This window comes from Anser cygnoides, chromosome 1, assembly GCF_040182565.1.
Source record: "Anser cygnoides isolate HZ-2024a breed goose chromosome 1, Taihu_goose_T2T_genome, whole genome shotgun sequence".
NCBI lineage: Eukaryota > Metazoa > Chordata > Aves > Anseriformes > Anatidae > Anser > Anser cygnoides.
The window spans coordinates 54,613,437-54,635,658 of NC_089873.1; the positions used below are offsets into that span (position 1 = coordinate 54,613,437).

General features: G+C 40.4%; 1 protein-coding gene and 1 long non-coding RNA gene across 2 annotated transcripts; both read left to right on the forward strand.

Annotated features, from left to right (window-relative positions):
• Positions 1-92: 92 nt before the first annotated feature.
• Positions 93-20,446, forward strand: ST13 (ST13 Hsp70 interacting protein). Its single transcript, XM_066995838.1, has 12 exons — positions 93-258; positions 3,584-3,641; positions 4,930-4,999; positions 5,096-5,166; positions 5,755-5,821; positions 6,338-6,422; positions 9,773-9,883; positions 11,237-11,339; positions 13,266-13,382; positions 14,075-14,138; positions 15,275-15,375; positions 18,644-20,446. Exons 1-12 carry the CDS (start codon positions 149-151, stop codon positions 18,770-18,772), a joined length of 1,086 nt encoding a protein of 361 aa, XP_066851939.1. The 5' UTR covers positions 93-148; the 3' UTR covers positions 18,773-20,446.
• Positions 280-1,717, forward strand: LOC136790672 (uncharacterized). Its single transcript, XR_010831053.1, has 2 exons — positions 280-501; positions 1,319-1,717. It is a non-coding gene; the product is annotated as an uncharacterized lncRNA (long non-coding RNA).
• Positions 20,447-22,222: the final 1,776 nt, after the last annotated feature.

The following is a 22,222-nucleotide window of genomic DNA, read 5'->3' on the forward strand; positions in this document are numbered from 1 at the left end:
GGGCCTCCGGGGGGGGCGCGGCCCCGCGGCGGGCTGGAAGCTTCCACGGCGCCGCGCGGCGGCCGGGCGGGGAAGTGGGCGCGCGCTCGCGGCCGCCATCCCGCGGCCTCCTCCCCCCTCCCCCCTCCCCTCCCCTCCGAGCTCCGCCATGGACGCGCGCAAGCTGGGCGAGCTGCGGGCCTTCGTCAGGCTCTGCAAGCAGAACCCGGCCCTGCTGCACACCGAGGAGCTCGCCTTCCTCCGAGAGTGGCTCGAGAGGTGCGGGGAGGGAGCGGGAGGGGGGCGGCGGGAGGGCCCCGGGCTCGCGGGGAGGGGAAGGGTGAGGGGGAAGGGAAGGGAAGGGAAGGGAAGGGAAGGGAAGGGAGAGAGAGGGTGGTCGTTTTCAGGGCTTATAAGCCGTTAGCTGAAGGGTTAATGGAAGGGGAGCCTCCTCCAGCCCCCCAAAGTTCCTGCTTCCCCTCAGGCATCTGGGTGCTTTTCCTCAGGTGTTTGAGCGTTTGGGTGAGTTGCGTACTTGGAGCGGGAAATGATTTTTCACGTCGAGCTGTGGAAGCTGGGGGGGGGCTCCCACCCTCCTCTGGCAGGGCTGTTTGCAGCAGGACGGGGACGTGCAGCCATAAGGGCTGCTCCTTCTTGGGAAAGCTGCTTGAAGCTTATCCCAGCCTGGCTGCAGGTGGGGGGGAAACTTGGTGGGTTTCATCATATCCGTCAGGTGTACCTGAATCCGCAGTACATAAGTGTTTTATCATATCCAGCAGGCTTACCTGAGCCTGAAACATGTAGGTTTAATCACCAAGGTAGGGTTGCAGATGATTTCAGAGCAGTGACTAAAGGGTACTGAAACCCGTTCTTATGTTTCTGCGACAAAAACTCTGAGCTGAGTTTTATTTTAAAGCTAATGTTTCCAAGGAAAATTATTCAGCGTTTCAAAATGATGCTAACCGCTAGCAGAGTCAGAGCTAATTTCAATTAAGTCAATTTCATTTCTGGCTAGCTGTTGCATCAGAAACCTTAGATCATCTCTGCTTTTTTCACGCACTTATCTTCTAGCCTTTATTTTGTCTAGCTGCATGGAAAGCATGTGCTGCTGCACGATAATGTTTGCAAGGGGTTTTGACGTCCCTTTTATTCAAGTCACTTTTTTTGTAATTGCATACAAATATAAATATTTTGACATGGATTTTTACAAAATGAGTCGTTAAGGGGAATGTGCTTAAAAAAAAAAAAGAAACAATAGTATTAGTTAAAAGTAAAGCACAGAACCCATCGTTCACGTACCAGGCTCTTTGCCTTTTTTGTTGTTGTTCTTATTGTTTAGTTCAGGTAGATTTTGACACTTTTGAGATCTTGTTAGTCTGTAAAGACAACTTCGCTGTGGGTGCCAAAAGTGGATGCAGAAATGACAGCTGCAGTTCTCTCAACAAGTCATAACAGCAGCGCTTCTCATCACCGCGATCAGCAGAAGTCTGGAGTCCCTGTTGCAATGGAGTCCTCACGGCTTCCCAGGAGTTGTCACCAGGATTGCACAACTTGTTCAGCAAAAGACTCGATTCCAAATCTTTTTGAGCACAATTTGTACAGCTCAGTTTCTCCAGAGCTGCAACTCAGTTTTTCCTGAGCTTTTCCTCCTGAAAACTTGTATTTCTCTATAAGAGTATCCTGTGTGTCCATGTAGCATCGAGGTTAAATAAAATATGCAAGCTTTGCATTATCCTTACCATGCGTTTAACCATTGTAACCAACTACTGTTTTAAGAAATGATTTTAGAGGAACTTGCTTTGGCATTTTCAAGGACTAGGAATAAAACTGTTTAACCTCAGTTGTTCATGAAATAGCATAAATATATATGCATGTAAAAAAAACATGCATGTGTATATATAAATGTATATGTTTAACATACATCAACATATCTCGACTGTTCTAAGCTTGGAAAGGGGATTTTTGGGATGTGAAGACAGTAGAGAAGACTGACCAGGTGATTTCAGCCTTGAACAAGCATCAGACTTAAAAACGAGCTGACCTTGAGACCAATGATTTGGAATTGCTCTGAAACTTGAGTCCTGCAGGCTTTTTGGATGCGCAGCAGAAGAGAAGTTCCAAGGCTCCCTTAGACAGCCCCAATTTCTTTTTCTTTTTGTAGTTATGGCCAACTTTTCTTGAACTGCTTGTTCAGGAAGCTAGGATGAAAATTCTTTGATTTTTACAGAAGGGTAGAGAATTGTATACCTGACCATCAGCCTGCAAGGGTAAAAATTAGGAGAAGCAGTTACTATGCATGCAGTATTTTTTGCCTAGCTCTCTAATGATTTATCAGCCTGGAGTTGTTCAGTCCTTGGAGTATAACATAGATAAAGCAATGTCAACATACCAGGGACATGGGTAAATTTTTGTAATAGCTTCAGAAGATGTCTTTCTTTGAAACTTGTGATATTTTTTTTCTTGACATCTCTCCTGACGTAGACTAGAAGTAGTGTAGTGCTGTTTGACCTGCCCTTTGCTGCAGGTCCTTGTGCCAGGACCTGTGAATCCTGCCACCTCCCCTTCCCTCTTCCACCTTCTCTCCCCAAATCGTGTGGTTTTGGGTTGCACTCATACCTGAAAGCAAACGCTTCTGTGCCCTTCCAGTTTCTCCTGCCTGTTTGCCCACTTCCTTCCCCTCTCCCCTGCATCACGTCGAACCAGTTGTGTGGTCAGTGACTTGGCTGAGCCTGTTGAGTTGGTGGACTCAAGTGTCGTTGGGTTGTTTTCTGGTTTTTGTTTTTTCTTTTCCTCTTTTTGGAGTGTGTTGTGGGCAGAAATCTATCTGTAGATGAGAAAGTGGGGCAGAGAATGGATGGGAATGGTAGTCCTTGTGGCAGCCTGCCATTAGATATGATTAGATGTTACATGAAACAGCTGGAGAATTCAGCCTGTGCTTCTTCCTGGCTGCTACCCGAAGTTGATGTAATATAGAAGTTTATTCTATATTGAGAGAATGCTGGCTATACAGAGAATGCTCTTCAACTTGTAGTGAAAGTACAAGTGCTCTTCAGCTTGCAGTAGAAAGGCATGAATATTGCAATGCAGAAAAAAAATGCTGCATAGAAAACAGCTTCATTTCTGTTAATTATATAAGCATTGTAGACCCCCAAAAGATCAGGATAACAGACATTTTTTAGGCCATTAGGGTTCTCTTAGATTGTTTGAACCCTGTTTCAAAAACAATTCTAGTTTTATAGTAGCTATAATAATACCTAGTTCAGACTTGAAACAAAACTTACATTTTAAGGAAAAAAATCTGTTTCCGCCAAAAAGGCAACTTTTCCTTGTGAAAAAGGATGGATGGGTGATGTGTCATGTGCTTGAGTACAAGTTACAGTGGAGTTTTAGGTGAAAGAGCCATGAGACCCAATGTACGTTATGTTACATTGTGAAATCATGGAGGCTGTGTGCTTCTTTTTATTGCTTTTACAGGGAATTGGATCATCATGTTTTCTGTCACAACAGAAAGCTGAGGCTATCAGCAGGATTTGAATCAATAAAATGCGGGCCACTATTTTGATAATCTTACTGTTTTCTTTTTTCTCTTTGTTTTGTTGAAAAGCATGGGAGGCACAATACCACCTGCTCCAGCCAGCACCTCCACAGACGAGACCAGTAAGGTGAGGTATAAAGAAGGGATTTTGTAACTGCGAGATAACATTTGGATGCTGCAGAAGTTATTGGGTAGGAAGGGAGAAACAAAAATTGCCGTCAAACTTCACCTAAATAGTGTGGATGAGTACACTGGGGTGGATAATTTTGACAGTTCACTCTGAAGCCTGCCCATTGGGTGTCACAGACAGTGATTTGTTACAGATGGCTCTGGTTTGTTTCAATTGTTACCATGCTCCATTTCCTTAATCCTGAATGCCTGATGTTCTCAGCAATGCAAATGGCAAACCTCCGAATTTTTATTTTTTTAATGTTCTCATGGACTGTTTATAGACCATTTCTGCTGTCATTAGTGGCTCAAATTGTAATCTTTGCATGACAAGAAGTACTGGAAGCACAATAGGTAATGAAGTGAACAGTTAAACTGTCAACTTTTTATGACAGCATTGTGGAAGACGTGGGTGTGGGTTGTTTGTTTCTTATTGTTTTAAGGGAGATAATAAATCAGGCTTATAGATGTTTATAGCAGGATTTTTCCAAGCTTGAAATTATTCTTGGAAAAAGCAGAAGAGATCTTATTTTGCGTTTAACAAGACAGTAGTTGCTTGCATTACTGGCTGACTAGAACTCTGGGGCAATTGCGTGTAAGTAGTGAGCATAGTCTGTGACACTGAATGTGAAGGCAAACAGCTTATGTCTGTGATAAAGGAGGGTGTGCTAAGTGATGGGATTCAGAGGAAAGTAGTGAAGTAATTAACAGCTGATAAGAAAACATGGAAAATTATTCTAAGTATATATAAGTAGCAAAAAGATCTCTGACCTTGACAGATAAAGAAATATTTTAATTGTTGATACTAGCTTATTGCTCCTTGTAAAGGACCTTAGCTTAATAGTAGTAGATTCAGAAAATTTTTCATCCAGAGAATGCATCAGGGAGGGCAGGAAGATTGCAGTGGCTAGCTAGTACTCATTGCAACACTGGTGCTAACATATGGATTATCTGTATCATTGTGTTTAGTTACTGAATTATACAGTTTGAAGGACAGGCTTTACCAATAATATAAGTTCACGAGTAAAGATTTGGGCTCTGAATTATTTGCGTGTGTGTGACAGACTTAATCTCAGAGGAGGAAAAAAGGAAAGGAGATTTCTGTCTTAAAAATAACTGTTCAGCTGCAGAGCAGTCATATGCTTTGCAGATTCATTTTGTATTTTCTGATGCATTGCTATTTATTAGATTGGGAGTAGAATATCAGTCAGAAATAATGTGTGCTTACAAATACATTTCTCTTTCAGGGCAAAGCAGAGGAACAGCCAGAGGAGCCAGTTAAATCTCCTGAGCCAGAAAGCGAAGAGAGTGATTTAGGTGTGGAAAACAGATGGCATATCACAGTTAAAACGTGATTCTAGAAATCCTCTCTCTGTAGCTGGAGTCTAAAGTTGCTTTTTGTTTTTCCCCCAGAAATTGACAATGAGGGAGTGATTGAACCAGATAATGATCCCCCTCAAGAAATGGGAGATGAAAACGTGGAGGTAAGCACAATACCTTCAATGGCTGTGGCAGTAGGAAAGAAGGAGAGAGGTTTTGAGTTTAGTCGACAATAGCAGCTGAGGGGGAAATTTGGAGTACACTAGCTAGGTACCCAGCTGCAGTTCTGGATCTCTTTGTCCTGAATAGAAAACTTGCTGGTTTAAAACAACAATCTTTTCTTCGTCAAGGGTAGTCCATCAAAAAGTTCAGTGAGGAAAAATAAGGTCAGAAAACAAAAACAACAATAGCAAAAATATTAAAACACACGCGAAAACCAGATCTGTAGAAATCTGGCATGATTCAACTACCAGAAGGTAGTTGAACACTCCCATGAGTGCTCTTCGGCTGAGTTGAACACTCAGGTGAGTGTTTTCCAGCTAAAATAATGGTGACTAGTATCTCCAAAATGAAAGCAAAAAAGATCATGGTTTTAGTACTGTGATTTAAACCTAAATTAAACAAAGGATTCCAGAGTCAGAAAACTGCAGCTGCCACCTTTGGTGCTGTCTCAGCATGGTCCTTCTGGCCTGGTCTCTATAGCTTTTGGGTTTTGTCTGTCTGTGTGTCATTTCGTTTGCTTATTTTCTTAGGTAACAGAAGAGATGATGGATCAAGCTAATGAGAAGAAGATGGAAGCTATCAATGCTCTAAGTGAAGGTAATGTATTTTAGTTGTTTTCTAGTATATATTAAAGGACATAATGTTTGGTGGTCCTTTAAAAACAAAACAAAAAAAAGAAACAAACCTGAAGTAAATATCTTGGACCTTCTTGGATATCCAAAACTAGCTAGGACGTGAAGGCTTTTTAAAGTAATGTCTTCCCCATGTGGCTATCGCTGGGGGAAGTACTGCAGCATCTTAATTATAAACTGACTGTTACAGTAGTTCCCTCTGTACTATGATTAGTGTCTCTGGTGGTTTGTCTTAATGCAGTGAAAAAGCTGTGTACTTCCTACGTGATTGCATATGAAGTCAACTGTACAAATTTAACTTGGAAAAGATCCCTTCCTCAACCCTCCAGCATGCATTTTGGAGTTTGTACGTCAATAACGTTGCAAGAATGAAAATTGGATTTTCTTTTGTTGATAATCTTCCATTTAAGATAAGGCAGGTTTGGCAACTTGGATGAAATCATTTCCTAATGATGGAAACTTTACTGGTACACATTTTCAGGTGAACTTCAGAAGGCTGTCGACCTGTTCACAGATGCTATCAAGCTGAATCCTTGTTTGGCCATTTTGTATGCCAAGAGGGCAAGGTGAGTCATCATAAACTAGTGATTTACGTTTCTGCCTGTTATTCCCTTAAAGAGCTTAAATTACACTGGCAAGATCTGCGTAAATTTAAGATGAGAGAAGAGAAAGAAAAGTACACTTCGTGCGTTTTCTCCTGTGTGTGATTAATGGGATTTGCGGAAGCAGCCATCTAAAGGGCCTTGGTAGTAGATTAAATAACAAAATTACGTACTAAAATACATTGTGGTAATATATGCCTTTCGGTGTGTTGAATTAGAGTAGTGCTGGATCACAAATGCCTGAAACATTTGAAGTTTCTCCTAGGACTATGTCCTGTGTAGTTACAAAGTTAAATGGATTAGGTAAATTCTCTCCCTGTTGGGCCTGCTAACTACATTTCTTGACAGAAAGAAGCAGATTTCTTTCTGTTCAGTGGTCCAGTGTTTGAGCAGAACTTACCTATTTCTCAACATCAGCCTTATTTCAAATGACATTTACCAGACTGCAGATAATGAGTTACAGGCATAATGTCAGATTTGATTTGTGGTAGCCCTTGTTTATGATGCGCAAACATTTATCTTCCTAAATCTTGTGGAAGGTCAGGCAGGTTTGTGTTAGAGAAGCACAAGTTCCCATGGATCTTTTTTTTTTCCCCTTTACTCTTTGAAAAAAAAAAAATCACTAAGGATGGATGAGTTAATAGTTCAGTAGATCATCTTTATAGTAAGATAAAATTCAATCCGTTCAATTTTTGATGACTTTCACTTGATTGCTCAGTGTCTTCTAGCTCTTTTGTTTTACTACACCTCACTGGTAGATGGCTGCTTCTTTTGTACGTTCTATATCCAAGTTTTTGTACGTACTCTGTGTACCTCAGTAGTCTTGTTTTTGCTCTTGCAATCATAGTTAACATATTGAAAACCTCTTATAGTGCTGTATCTTCTCGGGGCTGGGATTTTTTAGCAATGAGAAGTGTAAGCCTCAGAAGAAGTTTACAATTGACCTCAATTTCCTCTATTACAGACATGGGTAAACTGTATACTAGGTTATTGTAAAACCTACAGTGTAACAGCTGTGAGTAATGAAGTGCTGTGAGTAATCCACCTGTCACTAGTGGACTCCGGTTTTAGTTTTTGTTGCTTAAGGGTTGGTTTCTTTGTTTTTGTTTTGTGTTTATTAATATTCTAAGACCGCCAGCAGCATTGGAGCGTCTCTCACTGGTGAGGTGTAGGTTTGGGATAGTTCCTTGAGATGTCCATGTGTTTGTTTCTAGGAGAGAATGTGTGAATTTGTGCTTGTTTTATAACAAGCTTTAATGATGAAGTTACAGGCAGTCTGTAATTGCTGGCACCTTTATTTTTTTCCTCCTCTTGAGTAAATGTAAAAGGGCAGATGTTCTGACCTGGAGTATCTTGACTATTGATTACTTTGTCAATTCAGGAATGTTTCATACAGAGATGAAGTAAGAAATACCTGAACCTCTTAAACATACTGCTCTAATAATTAATCTGATATGCTTGTGTATTGTAAAACTTGCAGTTATTAGCCTTAACTGAGAGGGGATCAGGCTAACTTTTTGGATTTGTGTGGTTTTTATTGTGTGTGGTTTTTTTTTCCTCTGCTATTTTTAAAAGCAAAAAGCTCTTGATAGCAATTAATAATGGAAAACCTTCCTTTACATAGAAACTGAACGTCCCAACTAATCCTTCATTCACAGCCAGACCCTTAAAATTAGGATAGTCTTCTCTTGGCTAGCACTGCTGGTAAAGACAGTTTCACAATTTGCAGTCCCAAACTGGAATCAAGCCTTTGTTTGATTAATGTATCTTACTTGCCTTTTGTATCTGTTTGAAGTGAGCTTGCTCTTCAGTAGTGTCCCCTGAAACTATCAATACAGTGTATGCTCATGTGTCATGGAAGTGTTGTAGCAAATATAGCAAGCCAGTGGTTGAATTACTTCAGAATCCAAAGCCAGCAGCTCTCCATGTGCTGCGTGTTCTGCGTTTTGGTTTTTACTACTTTTCCAGAACACAAGTTGTTGAGACATGGCCACGTCTGATAATGAGTAGTCTTCTGAAGGATAGTCCAAGTCTTAGCACTGGGAGCAGTTGTATCAGATGAGCTTAAACAGCCTGCATCATCCAGTGTTCTGTGTCTGTTGGTAGTTGACAATCCCTGGTGTCTATGAACCAGTAGTATGTGAAAAAGGGAACTGAGGTGATAGTCAACTGTCACGTTTTTTCAGCCTTCACCTCACAGCTCATAGGCTTACTTATTTAAAACTATGCTTTTATACTTAATAGCTCTTGATGTTTAGCGCTTTTTTTTTTGTCTTGATATAATTTTATCGAATCTCCCGCTGAACAAATACAAATTAGCATTTGCAGTGCTCTGCAGCAAGGGTTTTGAAAGCTTAACTAAATGAAGAATATGATCCGTTCTCTTGCCTGGAATCTGCTACCGTTGTTTCCTTTGCCTGATGGTTCTTTATGTAAAAAAGAACTGTCAGGTGCTAAAGATTCCTTGTTCTTGTTCTCCCTATTACTTGTGATTTTTATAGGCTCAAGTTCTGGTGGTTTCTTGGTTTGTTTCTGGATATGTTTTCTGTACCAGGCTATAGGGTCGTAATCTGTTTCCCTGTATAGGAGAGAGCAACTCTGTTTTTAAGATGTTGTTGCATTTCTTGGGACCTTTCTCGGTTTTACTACCCGTCTTTGAGATGGAGGAGCAGAACCAAAATTTAACAAAGTATTCAAGCTGAGGTCAAGTCTGGATTTAGACATCAGTGTGATGATGTTACGTTTTGATTACTTTCTTGATTGCTGTCTTTGATTTTTGTGCTTATTGACTTCTCCGTATGGAGGGGCTTGAGGAGCAGGCTGCAAGATCAGCTGAAATGTGGTGCTCTAAGTTCAAGTTCCCCCCTGTCACGGGGCTGGAAGGGCATGAAAATGGTAGAACCTCAGTGTGATAATTAGCGCTTTATTTTTCTTACTTCTTTAAAGACAATGTAACCTGGAACATGTAATACTAGCTTTGTTTTGTTTAACTTGGTAGTTGCTATTGGCTATAGACTGCAAACGGCATGAAATCAAACTGCTTTTTGCATTTTTCCTTTCCTTCTGCATTACAGTTGTTCTTATAGGCAAGGCGCGAGTCTGAATGTTGAATGCTTGCACTTTTTGCTAATGATTCACATAGCATCGGGGGGGAAACTAAATTTCACTGACACTGTTATCACTACAAAATCTTTTTGAACTCAGCTTTTTAAATGTATCTCATTAGCTTGCCTGTTAGTCATCAAAAATTATTTCCAGCTTAAGTTAGTAACTTGGCATTTTAATATGTACAATAAATGTTCTTGTTCCTGCAGTGTTTTTGTGAAACTACAGAAGCCAAATGCTGCCATTAGAGATTGTGACAGAGCCATCAAGATTAATCCTGACTCGGCACAGACCTACAAATGGAGGGGGAAAGCGCATAGGTAGCAAACTGCAAATGTTCTTGATGCTCTCTACTTACTTGGGAGGGAACAACTTTGTTTATGCTTTTCTTTTCTCTGTTTTTCTGTGAATTGTCTGTCTTGTATGTGAGAGCAGTAGTCTTGAGCCAAGAAACCATTATGCTAAGTATGTGGATTAGAAGAAGAAAGGATGATGGTGATTTATTGATGGTGACTTAAGAATAATCCTTCTACACTCTTATTTTTTTACTCCTCTCCTTGATAAGCCATCTTCTAATGACTTACTGTCATTCTGTAAAGCATTTTTTAATCATTTGCTAAAGATTGTGAGCTCTAGGAGAGTAGGTTTTATTTTGGGGGGTCTTCTGTGTTTTACTTGGCTCAGTTATTATTTACTAACCTATAATTCTAAATATTTCTCTGCTGCCTTTATTCCATAGGATCCTAGTGCTCCTTTACGTAGTAAATTAAACTGTCTGGTTATTAAAGGAACCAATTGTTGAAATGAAGAGTGGTATTAAGCGAACAGTGTAATTATTTAAATGGCATTAGGTCAGCGAGATTTCCCCCTAACTGTAGGTAAAATTATTTCTGAAATGAAAATACATCAGCCAAAAAATGATGGGATGCTTCCTTCACTCTGTATAAAAGTGGAAGGAGTAAACATCAATAGAACTCCCAATTAATAAATGAATTATTCTGAACAGTGTTTATTAAATAACGTCTACAATGTTAATAAATGGCATGAAGCCTAAGAATGAGAAGGTGGGAGCATAGTTTGGATTAATGCCCCTGTCAGTCAGCTGAAATGCTTTGACCCCCTATCATTCACTTAAACCTTTGATTGTCACAAGTTTGTCTAAATGAATAAAGAAGTAGTGCTGCACAGTAGCTTTTATGACCTCTTCAATTAAGACCTGGTGCAGACAGTTACCTGGGATGTGTAAGTGCTGAGTAAACCAGGTGCACGTAAGCTTGATTTAGCAGTGGGGTAGAATTGTACAGAACACTGACCTCATAGTTTCACGTTAAGCATTCGCCTAGTGATGCAGAACGTCTATTAGTGTGCTTCACGTGTTTATATACAGGATGCCTTCTCCCTGATAGACAGTTCTTGTTTGTAGCGAAGAATGACAGTAGCTGATTTAGTTTTTCTCCCTGATTTATACCTAATGCAACAATTATTATAAAGGTATGCAATAAGCAAGCAAATATTCTCTATAGCATCATAGATCGCACGTTACAGAAAACACTGTGGTTATTGACTTGAAACTTGTATAAGTCTCCACAGCTGTAGAAAAATACTGAATGACACGTGGTTGTAAATACCCTGAGCAATACCTAGAGTTCAGTTTGCTTTTTTCTGAATTTCAGACTTCTGGGTCACTGGGAGGAGGCTGCTCATGATCTTGCATTAGCCTGTAAACTGGATTACGATGAAGATGCTAGCGCCATGCTGAAGGAGGTGCAACCAAGAGTAAGTGGGAAAGGATAATGGAGGTCCCTCCTCTATTTGTTTTAGTGGTGTTCTTGTCTTTCAAATTCTTGTGATATTCATTGTGCTGTTGGAATGTCCACGTGTCAGCATCAGCGTTCATCTGACACTTCAAACTGAGTTTATAAATGCTTCTGTGTCTTTAATCACAGCTGTTTATGGCTCTGTTTGCAAATTAGGTCTCTGGGACTGGGCATATAACTGAACTATGAAACAATACGTTCCTTCTTAATTGAAAAATCTGAAATAGTTGAAGTTAGCCAGGCATTTTAGAATCTAGGCTAAAAACGTTTTGTTACCACAGTGTTCTCTTGCTGTTCTGTATTTTTTTTTTTCCTCCAAAATGTTTCCAAACTGATCATAGTTTCATCCTAATCATGTTTTACAAGGTATTCTTGGCTGTGTTACTTTCACTAGTCCACCTCTTGAGGGCAGCATAATCTCTGTAAGACTGGTTTTCAGCTTTTCTCAGGTGGTTGACCCCAGCGTTGTTCTGATGAAGAACTTACGTGTAACACATGCAAGACTTGATAGTAGGCTGTCTTTTTCATGTCTTATATATTCCCTTAAAGTCATTCACGGATTATGTATTGCAACTACTGCATTCTGTTGGGTTTACGTGGCAATGTTTGCAGGAGGGTGGGGCTGAGGGGCTGTAGGGGTGGCCTCGGTGGGAAGAGACCAGGAGCTGCTCCTGTGATGGGCAGAGGCAGTTCCAGCCAGCTCCAAAACAGACCTGCTGCTGCCCAAAGCTGAGCCCGTTGCACTTCTGTGATGGCAAATTTAAGAAAGGGTTTAAAAAAAAGTGCGGTGCAGCAGCTTGTGAGAGGAGTGAGGAGGGAGAAAGGTGAGAGAAACAACCCAGTGGACAGTGAAGAAGGAGGGGAGGAGGTGCTCCTGCTGCTGGAGCAGAGATTTCCATGCAGCCCATGGAGAGGACCATGGTGAAGCAGGTTGTCCCCTTACAGCCCATGGAGGGCCCCGTGTCACAGCAGGTAAACATGCTGTGAAGGAAGCTGAAGCTGCAGAACAGAAGAGAATACATGTGTAAGAGAGGCTTGCAGCTGTAATTTGTAATAGTATTTTTATTCCTGGACCTCGATTTAATATTTATATTTTATTTATGGGAATGTTACAGGGTACTTGTCATGTATGGTATTAAAGCTCTGCAATTTGTAAAATTACAAACTTTTTTTTTTGCAGTGTTATGTAAGGATACGTTCTGACTTCAGGAAAATAATGCTGCAGTTAGTGTTCTATTATTAAGATGATCCCTGATTGAGGAGCCTTCGGGAGTTCATTGTTAACTAGCCCTCTCCATGGGGGCTGTAGAGTTGATACCTTTGAGAAGATAGGAAGCTAACTTGCTCCCCATCTGCCATCTCTTGCTTTGGTTCAGGTTTTCTTTGGTCTGCTTGAGTCCAGTTGTGTATGCTGCCAAGGCATCTGGAACAGCAAAAGCACTGTCTAACAAGTGTGTCTGTGCAGGGGGAGTTACACTTCCTGTTATTGTACCAGGGAAAATTCCTTCCTCCGTGGGCAATTCTTTGGTGTTAGCACTGGAGAAATTGATATTTCAGCATAAAAGCAGGAAGGAATGTGGAACAGTGTGTTTGTTCTGACTATGGTGGAAGTCCTGGAGCTCTACAGGAAGAGGTACTAGACTAGAGTGCATGGGTCTGGTGAATCCAGCAAGGGCCTAGTATATGTCAATAACCAATTGTGGTAGAGAGGAAATGGCATATGTTCTCTGAAACAAAGGCGCGTTTAGGATGTGAACTCAAATCTTATTTTTAAGAACTGGTAAAAAAAAAAAAATAGTTGGTTATACTTGAGTGTATTTTATATTGTAATACGTTGTGTGGTGTACTAGAACATACCTGAAATGTTGGTATTGTATTGTAACAGGCTCAGAAAATTGCAGAACATCGCCGAAAATATGAACGGAAGCGTGAAGAAAAAGAAATCAAGGAAAGAATGGAAAGAGTGAAGAAGGCACGAGAGGAGCATGAGAGAGCACAAAGGGTGATTATTTAGGCTTTAATATTAATAATGTGGAGAGTGACGTAGTTATTTTGTTTAAAATTGATTGCACAGGAAAATTATTTTAAATCTTAAATTTTAGGGATATTTTTTCTGTGTTACTTGACCAATAATGAATTCTGGAGATTAAGGCCTTGTACTGCATCTGTTGCTTATGTCAAAGACAGGTTCTGGTATCTCTAGTAACCGAGTAATTTCAAGTATTCAGTTACAGTTTGACCATACCAGAATAGTTTTCACTTAATACTTACGTCTCCACGTCTCCCAGAGTAGGAGGTTTTAATTTCAAACTAATACTTTGGTTTTCTTCTTCACTTCCTGACACAGTTGACTTGTTGGTTTTGTTTTTTTTTTCAGCTTTACTGATATATTTTTACAGCATGTGTTAGGGATGGGGGCGTTTTCTAAAATTTAATAGGCTAAAACTGATCATGCAGTTCATGCTTAGTAAAAACACACTCTGCATAACTTATCCAAAGAAACGTACCAAAGTAAGTGTAGACCATTATTTCTTGTCTGAAGTACTGCACTATGTACAAAACCACATTTGCTTATTGCCGTAGCCTGCTCCCATGAAACAGTCTCAGCTGTTTTTCTTCCTAGAACCAGCTGAGCAGTAGAACACAGGCTGCAGTTCCATTGCTTTGTGTGGAATGATGTGCTTGCTTTTATAGGAGGAAGAAGCAAGACGACAGGCAGGAGGAGCTCAATTTGGCGGTTTCCCAGGTGGCTTCCCAGGTGTGTATTTTTAAGCACCATTTACTTCTTACTTGAGATAGAAGTGACTGTTTTTTTTCTTCCATATGCAGTATTACAATCACAATTCATAGTATTTCTTCGCAAGACTGAGAGAAATATGTTCTTAAGAAGTTTAAAACTTGTCTACAAATAACTGTTGGAGCAGTAGCGGGAAGAGGATCAGATTCTTTCTCTCAAATAAGATTGTTGCTGGGTAGCAAGTACAGGGAAGACAAGTCAGTATTGATTAAGAGAGTGAAAGGATTTAGGTCTGAGAAAACAAACATGCAATGTTTGCTTAATATGTGCTGAAAAAGTAATATAAAATGTTTTATAAATTACTCAGTGTGGCTTGGAGGTGTCTTGCTTAAGAACAATAGTTTTAAAGCTGAAAATTGGTTGAGTGTTAGGGAAAACTGTGATACTTGGAAGTTATTGTTGAAGAGAATAATTTCTCAAAGGAGGCAGTGCAGTTTTTGAACAGTTCCACGAGGATTAGCCTTTCTGTGTTATTTTTGAGCGTAATAAGTTGGGGAGAAGCAATAGTTCCATGAAGGTCAGCCTTTCCATATTATTTTTGAGTATAACCAGTTGGGGAGAAACAGTTGAAGATTGAGTTGTAGTTGAGGTGGGCTGAGTGCATGCTCCATCCATATCAGCTTGTCAGAGGAAGCAAATAGAGACTGTATCTGTTTCAGGGATTCCCCACCCCACCTCACCCCCAAACCTAAAGTTCCAGCTGAACTTGGAATGAGCCTAGGGCAAAAGCAAATCAGTAGTACTAAGTCCTGAGTTGTTCACCCCAGGCACTCAAAAATCAGTTTCTTAGGCTTGAGATGTACCTGATTTAAGTTAATTAGAAAATCACTGCATTTGTGTACAAGGTGCTAGGCCCTCACACTAATTACAAGCCTCCTATTTCATTGGGTTAAAAATACATATGAAATAAGATGCAGGTCCTCACAGACAGAAAACCAATGCCTCTGCTTTGCATTCAGTGGAGCAGCTGTAGCTTTGTGGAAGACATGGTGTTGGAGGTGTGGCAAAACAAGTACGTTTTGGTCTCTATCAGTGAGCTCCTGTATAGCTGAATTTAAATGTTTTTCTTCATGCATTCTTGTGTCTTGGGTTTGCAGGTGGATTTCCTGGGGCTATGCCTGGAGGTATGCCAGGAATGGCAGGTATGCCAGGTCTCAATGAGATTCTCAGTGATCCGGAAGTCCTGGCGGCCATGCAGGTGAGTATTTGATTAAAATCAAAGCTAAATGCTCTGAATGAGGGAGGAACAGCTCCTGTGAGCTGAGGGAAGATGTGACCTTCTGGAGAGCGGTGGGGGGTGCTTGCTTATTTGTGTTGTGAAATTTTCTTTCTGTGCATGTGTGGCACCAGACTGTCTGGAATCTGTTAGCTATTTTTCAGATTGACAGGAACTTAATTAAAGGTGTCATGTTGTGTCCCCCTCCTTCCTCCACCCTGTACTTGCATACAATAGACAAAACTATATGCTGTGAGTTTATCTTTTTTGAGTCTCTTGAAGGGTTATTTTTCTGCACAGTATACTTCACTCGCTCTTTTTTCAATGCGTACACGTTATGGTGAGATAATTATGCACAAATGACAAATTACTGTTAATATTGTTGCAATGCAATATATTGCAGTAATGTTGAGAGGAGAATTGCCTAAGTGTTTTTTGCCAGAGGCAAAATAATATCAGAACAGTTCTACATCCGGCACTTTCTGAATTCGTGCTCAGAAAGCCTACTTCCCCAGTGGGCTTGATTAGTAGCTCAATTATTTAAGTGCTCAGTGTCATGACTAGTTTTACACAAGAAAACTATTCCGGCAGATTAAGTAGAACGTATCTGACAACATTAGGTCGGCTAGGCAAAAAGTGAGCTGTGTAGTTGTATTTGCATGCTAATGTGGTCCCATATAAAAGCCTGTTGCTATGTTTTTCTGGATTGCTCTGGTTAAACTAGAGTTACGTGATGTTCTCAGGTCACTGAGCAGCTATGATAGCCATTTAATAACAGCATCACGAGGGACTGTTATTTCGTATGCCCTGAAATCATTAAAAAGGCATCACTTTCTATGCAAAAGTTTATGGGTTACCCTAGTTTAGTGGTTGCTGGTGTTTGGAAATGCACCTTTTACCTGAGCTGCTATGGCAGCAATGTTGTCTTGGATCCAAACCATCCAAAACAAAAACCAAACAAACAGAAAAATGCAGTTGCATTCATTACCTGGCTCATTTATGCTGTAGTACAGGCCTTTGAAATTGGAGTTGCTGGAAACAGCTTTGAAGTGCAATTAAATGTTAAGTGCTTGCCACATGCCTTTAAATAGGCTCCGTTGCATGCTGATTATGTATACCCTGAAATACTGTACTACTCTGTTGTAAGAACATGTGTTGACAGTGTTTTCTGCAGAACCTGTTAGCTAAGCCTTGAGTGTCTCATCGACTTTTGTACAAACTTCAAATCTAGCTGTGATTTATTTAACACTTGACCTGTGTGTCTGCACTACCTTCTTTTCCTGAAGTGTCTGACTACGTTCTTAGCCTCCCTGTATCAGCAGTGCAGGATAGAGTCTTAAAAGCCAGTAGTTTTTACTGCTTGACTTGCTTCTGCTCAGTGCAACTATGGATTGTGTTTAAGGATGATGGTAGCTGACAGCTTTTACTGAGGTTGTTTATGAGGTTTTGCAAAAAAAAAAAAAAAAAGAAAAAAAGATACGGATTCACCCAAGTCTGTCCCATCATTAATCTTAAGATGTTATTTTAGCTGACCATGTGTAGAGGCTTTTCATGGTGAGTTACTGCTGAAACTGTAGTATTGAGGTTAAAGACCTTCCCAATCTCTTCAGAGTTAGTGATTATTATCTCCTCATCTTTGAGACTGCTCACCTTGAGCTTACATTGAAGTATGCCCAAGTTAACTGGTTATGCTCTCAAATTGAGCTTACCTTCTGTAGGAGCAACCAAAGAACTAGTTACGGCTGCTTAGGGATATATTTACATAAGTTACTGTTTATTCATATACAGGTGGTAACACAGATTTAACAATATAGCATGGTCTTTATAGTCTTCTAGCCTATTTTGAATTCAGAAATTTGGGAAGTTTGGGTTTGTGAAAGTCATCTGTTTTCATAGGAATCCTGTAAAGTGGAGGAAATACATCCAGTGCCTATTTTCTGAACTTCACCATCCTAGTTTTCATAGACTTTGCAGATCCCTTTTCAAAGGGGAGATAACACAGTTGTAATTCCTTCTAACAAAAGATAAGTCTCGACTCTTTCAGTTCCCAACATGTATAAAAACATGACTGAACCATGTGGGTGATTTCATTGGAGTACACACGTACTAAATGCAACTCTTGGATCAGACTTGTTAAGCAGCTTTAGTCTGTGTCTGATGCTACAACAGATATATGGTGGTGTTATTGTAGCACAGACAGCTCTGCGGACACCAGTTGGTTTTTGATGGTTTCCAAGTAATAATTTTGTGATAGCAATGGAATAGAAGTATAGGGAAGGTTAACCGTGTCCTTCAGTGAAACTACTTAAATGTGCAAGAAAGAACAACAGATGAAATTACAGTTTTATACTGGACATAGTAAGCTGCTTGTATTTTTGCTGGACTAAAGAAAACTTGAATCTTTCATGCAGAAGTTGCTATCATGGAAATGTTTTCCCAGGCTGAGATGTAAAATCAGCCTGTGTGGATTTATTAAAGGGCATTGTTCAGAACATGCTCATGTGAAATGAGCAAAAACAATTCTAATTCAATAGAGGCTAAAGGTGTACTAGAAATACAGAAAAAAAGTATTAGCACTTCTCATACTAGGTGGGGAAGATGACACTGGTCAAAAGAATACCAAACTTCTTTAATATATATGTGAATGTGTTTATTAAGTGCAACACAGCAGTGTGATGAGAGACGGAAGATTCTCTTCCAGTTGTGACTTCCCAGAGGAGGTGGAGAACGACTGTCTGAGAATCAGATGCATTTTAAAAAGCCAAATATTGCCACATCATCTGCTCACAGTCCAGCAGGTTAAAGTTTCTGCTGCTAGAAGGAAAAGGGGTGAAAGGGATGAATAACAGCTATTGCATGGGGGGGATAATTATACTGCCATGCTTGATACACACAGAGCTCCTGCTTCCTCCTTCAAGATGCATTTGAAGATACTTGAACAGAAATAATAGTTGTGGCTACGTTTGATAGCTTCTGTTCTGAGCAAAAAAAAAAACCTCTCATCCCTTTTCTCACACATCATACTTTCACTGTAACAAATCCAGTAATGGCTCTGGTGTTTACTGATACAGCATTACCAACATACACTGCTTCCTTGGGTTTTCTTTAGAGACCTTTATTAACTCTAGTTTAGACTTGCCATGTTAAAAGCAGAGCAAGATAAGTGTGTTGGAACCACAGAAACACTAATTTTTGTACACTTCTTGTTTAAATGCCCTAATTTTTTTGCTTTTTTGTTGTTGTTCTGCAGGATCCAGAAGTTATGGTTGCATTCCAAGATGTTGCCCAGAATCCAGCAAATATGTCCAAGTACCAGAACAATCCCAAGGTCATGAATCTCATCAGTAAATTGTCTGCCAAATTTGGCAGTAAACCATAAAATCCCTGGTTCATAAAAATCATATCTGGATGGGAAGGATTGATTTGGCTAACCAGTGTTGCAATAAAACAAACCATCGTACCTCTGATCTTCTCAAGAAGAAAAATGGGGTGTTTTAAGGAGAACTGCTCTCTAGCCCCAAGTGTTGACTTTATTCACTGATTGGTTTATAGCACTCAAATTATATTCAGGTGACCTAGTTTCAACCATGCCACCTTGTCCAAGAGTTGCAACCTTTTATTGTAAGTATTAAAGACAGTTTGCTTTGAATGAACGCTCCTGTGAGAAATCATAGTATTCCAGGAGCATAAAATAAAAACCTCTCTTTTTTGGGGTGGTGGTGGTGGTGGGTTTTTTTGTTTGTTTGTTTTAGATATTTTTCCTCAGTGAACCAAAAGGAAGGAAGTTTAATAGATGAAGTCTGTCTTAATCCAGTTAGGACAGAAATGTTGGCCTAGTCACAAGTAGCAAAGGTGGGACAAGTCTGAAGAATCAACTGGATAAAGGAATTGTCTGAAAATACATGTCTTTATTTTTTTTAAATGAGTGACTGACTCTATATAGCTATTAAAATGATCAGTGTAATCATGCTAGCTAGTTACACACTGGAACTTCTGGCAGTACTGCAAATAATGTCATATTTTGATCACCACAACTGTGCAGCAAAGGTCCTATCCTTTGCACAACCTGGCATGAAGTACGTATTGTGGAGGCCACAGAGGTTTTGTTACTTGCTCAATTCTTGTCCGGCACCTTCAAGTAACTTTTTTTTAATCAGTCCTGGGTATGGGAGAGCAGCTTAATGTCTGTACTCGTGCTCTTGTCCTTTCCCAGTTAGCAGGTCCTCTCTGGTTGCACTTGCCCTTCCTTGGGGCATGCTTACCAGGTTTCATTTATTTGGAAACTTAAGGGAAGGAATCTTGTTCCCATCACTACCTCTGTCTCACTGAATGCAAGCCATCCAGAACAAGTAAACACAGAGTTAAAAATCAGTGATGGGGAGAATGCCCAACAAAATTGCAGCTCTGGGTTCTGAATCGGTTTGAGTCCTTACATGCTTACAGATAAAATCTATTGGCCAAAGTCCTGCTGTCTGTTTAGAGATGATGACTCTTCCTCCACCACATACTATAGTCTTCCATCTTTTGTTGTATCCCTTTCTTTAAAAAAAAAAAGGGGGGGGGGACTGTTGTGGTCTCATACTTCCGTGTTTCTGAGGCTTAGAATACAGAGGAAAAGGTGAGGTAATTGGAGCAGACAATGTTCTTCTAACACTTGTGAATTAACAGCATGGGTATCCTTGAAGCAGTTTCTGTGCTGCTGATGTTCAGTGGATTTGTCTACCATAAAGACCATTGTTGCCTCTGTTTGTCTTAGCTAAAGTGTTACATTTCTGTGTAAAAATGATCATAATTGTCTGTTCCCCATTGAGTCGCAGCCTTCATGTGTTATCTTTTGTAATTCTGTATCTAAAGCCATAACTGTTGTTACCACTTTTAATTCAAATGTGGATTGGTGTAGGAACTCAAAAACAATTGCAAAAAATAAACCCCCAAATGCTTTTTCTCATACTAATGACCCTGCAGAATGAAATGTGAATCTTTTTGCTTAAGAAATATAGTTCTGAATACTTCTAGTAGCCTTCAAAAATAAAGTATGGTTTTGAAAAATAAAGCTTTTTGGGTTTGTGTAACTTTCTGATGAACTTATTTTGCTGAAGTTAAATGTGGGAATGCTTCAATTAAACTGTATATATAATTTGTGATTTAAATCAGAACTAAGTGCTTAAGGGCTTGTCTTCATGAGCAAGTGAACTCAAGCTATGATTGGTTGTTACTTTGTGCCTGGCTGTTGGTCATATTCTGATCTCCTCTTCCCAAGGGGAGACACCTGAAGTAGGTCACCCCTCAGTATAGGCTGAAACCCAGCTTCTGCTTCATTCAGGCTGGTGCATATGTGCTCTGCATGAATTAGTCTTAAAGGTTCATTCCCAACAGTTTCCTCTTACTCCCTCTTAGCTGCTTGTGTCTGTCTACCAATGACTAGTCAAAAGTTGGAAGCTACCCCAGCTAGTAGAAATTGTTCTGTGTCCTGCCTGCTTGCTTACACATCAGTTATCCTTATTCAGAGCTGACCGACCCTAGCAAAGTGTTCTCCTTATTTTTTAGTGTTAGCTTTAGCAAGCTAGCTGAATTCTTGTGTCTCTGGGAATGCACGTCCCATGACTTCTCATGTGTGGGTCTTGTTTAGTTTTGCTTTTAATGCTATCTGGTAAGCTAACTGGAGAGATCTTTGGACTTATTTCAGTTCCCCAAGTTGCCCAATTAACGTCTAAGCAGCTAAACTGGTTTGAACAGAAGTAGGAGTGTAGAAAGTTAACTGCACCGGAGAAGAGCAAAAATAATAGCTCCTATTTTGGGATACAAGTAGCTGAATGACTGTTGTGTAACTGTTGTGTTCGTTGCTTGCTCCAAGACTTAAGGGCAGCTCCTTCAGGTTAATTGCTTCCATTGCAGCACGGAGTAGGGATTGGGCTTGTAAATACAGTGGCAGTAATCAGCTTAGGTGATGACTTGACTCTGAAAACAGTTAAGCTGCAAGAATGAATGGTTCAGCCAGCACAGCCCGGTGTCTGAGGTGCCGACTCATGTTCAGGTGTGCGTTTTTGTCATTGGAAGCAAGCCATGTGCTGCGCTGTTTGGGTTCTCAAGTGCCACAGGTTAGATGACCTGGTCTGCCAGAGAATGTGGTTACACATCTGCTGTAAAGGGTCAGAGCCCTGTTGCATAGTGTGTGTGTGTCTGAGCAACTTGTCTCTCTCTGTTTCAAGTGCTGCTCCAAGGGAAAACAGGAAATGTCAGGACAGATGCTGCTTTTTAATTGTACTACTTAAGTGAGTGCCATTTTGTAGTAATGTGGAGAATGCAAGGCTTGGTGCCTGTCTTATAATTTGCCGGAATTTTTTGGAAAAATGCTCTCACTTCACTGTTGGACTGTGAATAAAAGGTGCTTGCCAAAGTGACTTGGTTTTCCTTCCATCAGATGGGCAGGAGCCAGATTGTCTCAAAGGTGGACAAGACTGGGCAGAGCAACGATAGGCCAGAGGCAGAATGGGTCAGTAAATGACTATTAAAAAGCCATGTAAAGGTAAAACCATGTGGTAGAAACAGAGATATCTGCTGGCCATTTGCAACAAGTTGTAGTTCCAAAAAAGCTGTCTTTCAACACCATGTTTTCTTGTTACATTCAGGGCCTCTGAATAAACCCTGTGCAAGCCAAACTCATGTGTATGTCCTTCTGTGAGACAGAGAAGCAAGCAATGTTTTGGGAGCTAGTAGCACCTGCAGTCTGAGCAGAATCCTTCACCCCAAGGGACAGGAGGTAAGGGACTTTGCCAGGACGAGCTGGAGCCAGGTCAGCTTTGGCACGTACCTTCCTGTGGGTTGTGGC

Coding starts and splice junctions, on each gene's coding strand:
- ST13 (XM_066995838.1), top strand. CDS start 149: ATGGACGCGCGCAAGCTGGGCGAGCTGCGGGCCTTCGTCAGGCTCTGC. Junction 13,383..14,074: donor AGCATGAGAGAGCACAAAGG/GTGATTATTTAG, acceptor TTGCTTTTATAG/GAGGAAGAAGCAAGACGACA. Junction 15,376..18,643: donor AAGTCCTGGCGGCCATGCAG/GTGAGTATTTGA, acceptor GTTGTTCTGCAG/GATCCAGAAGTTATGGTTGC.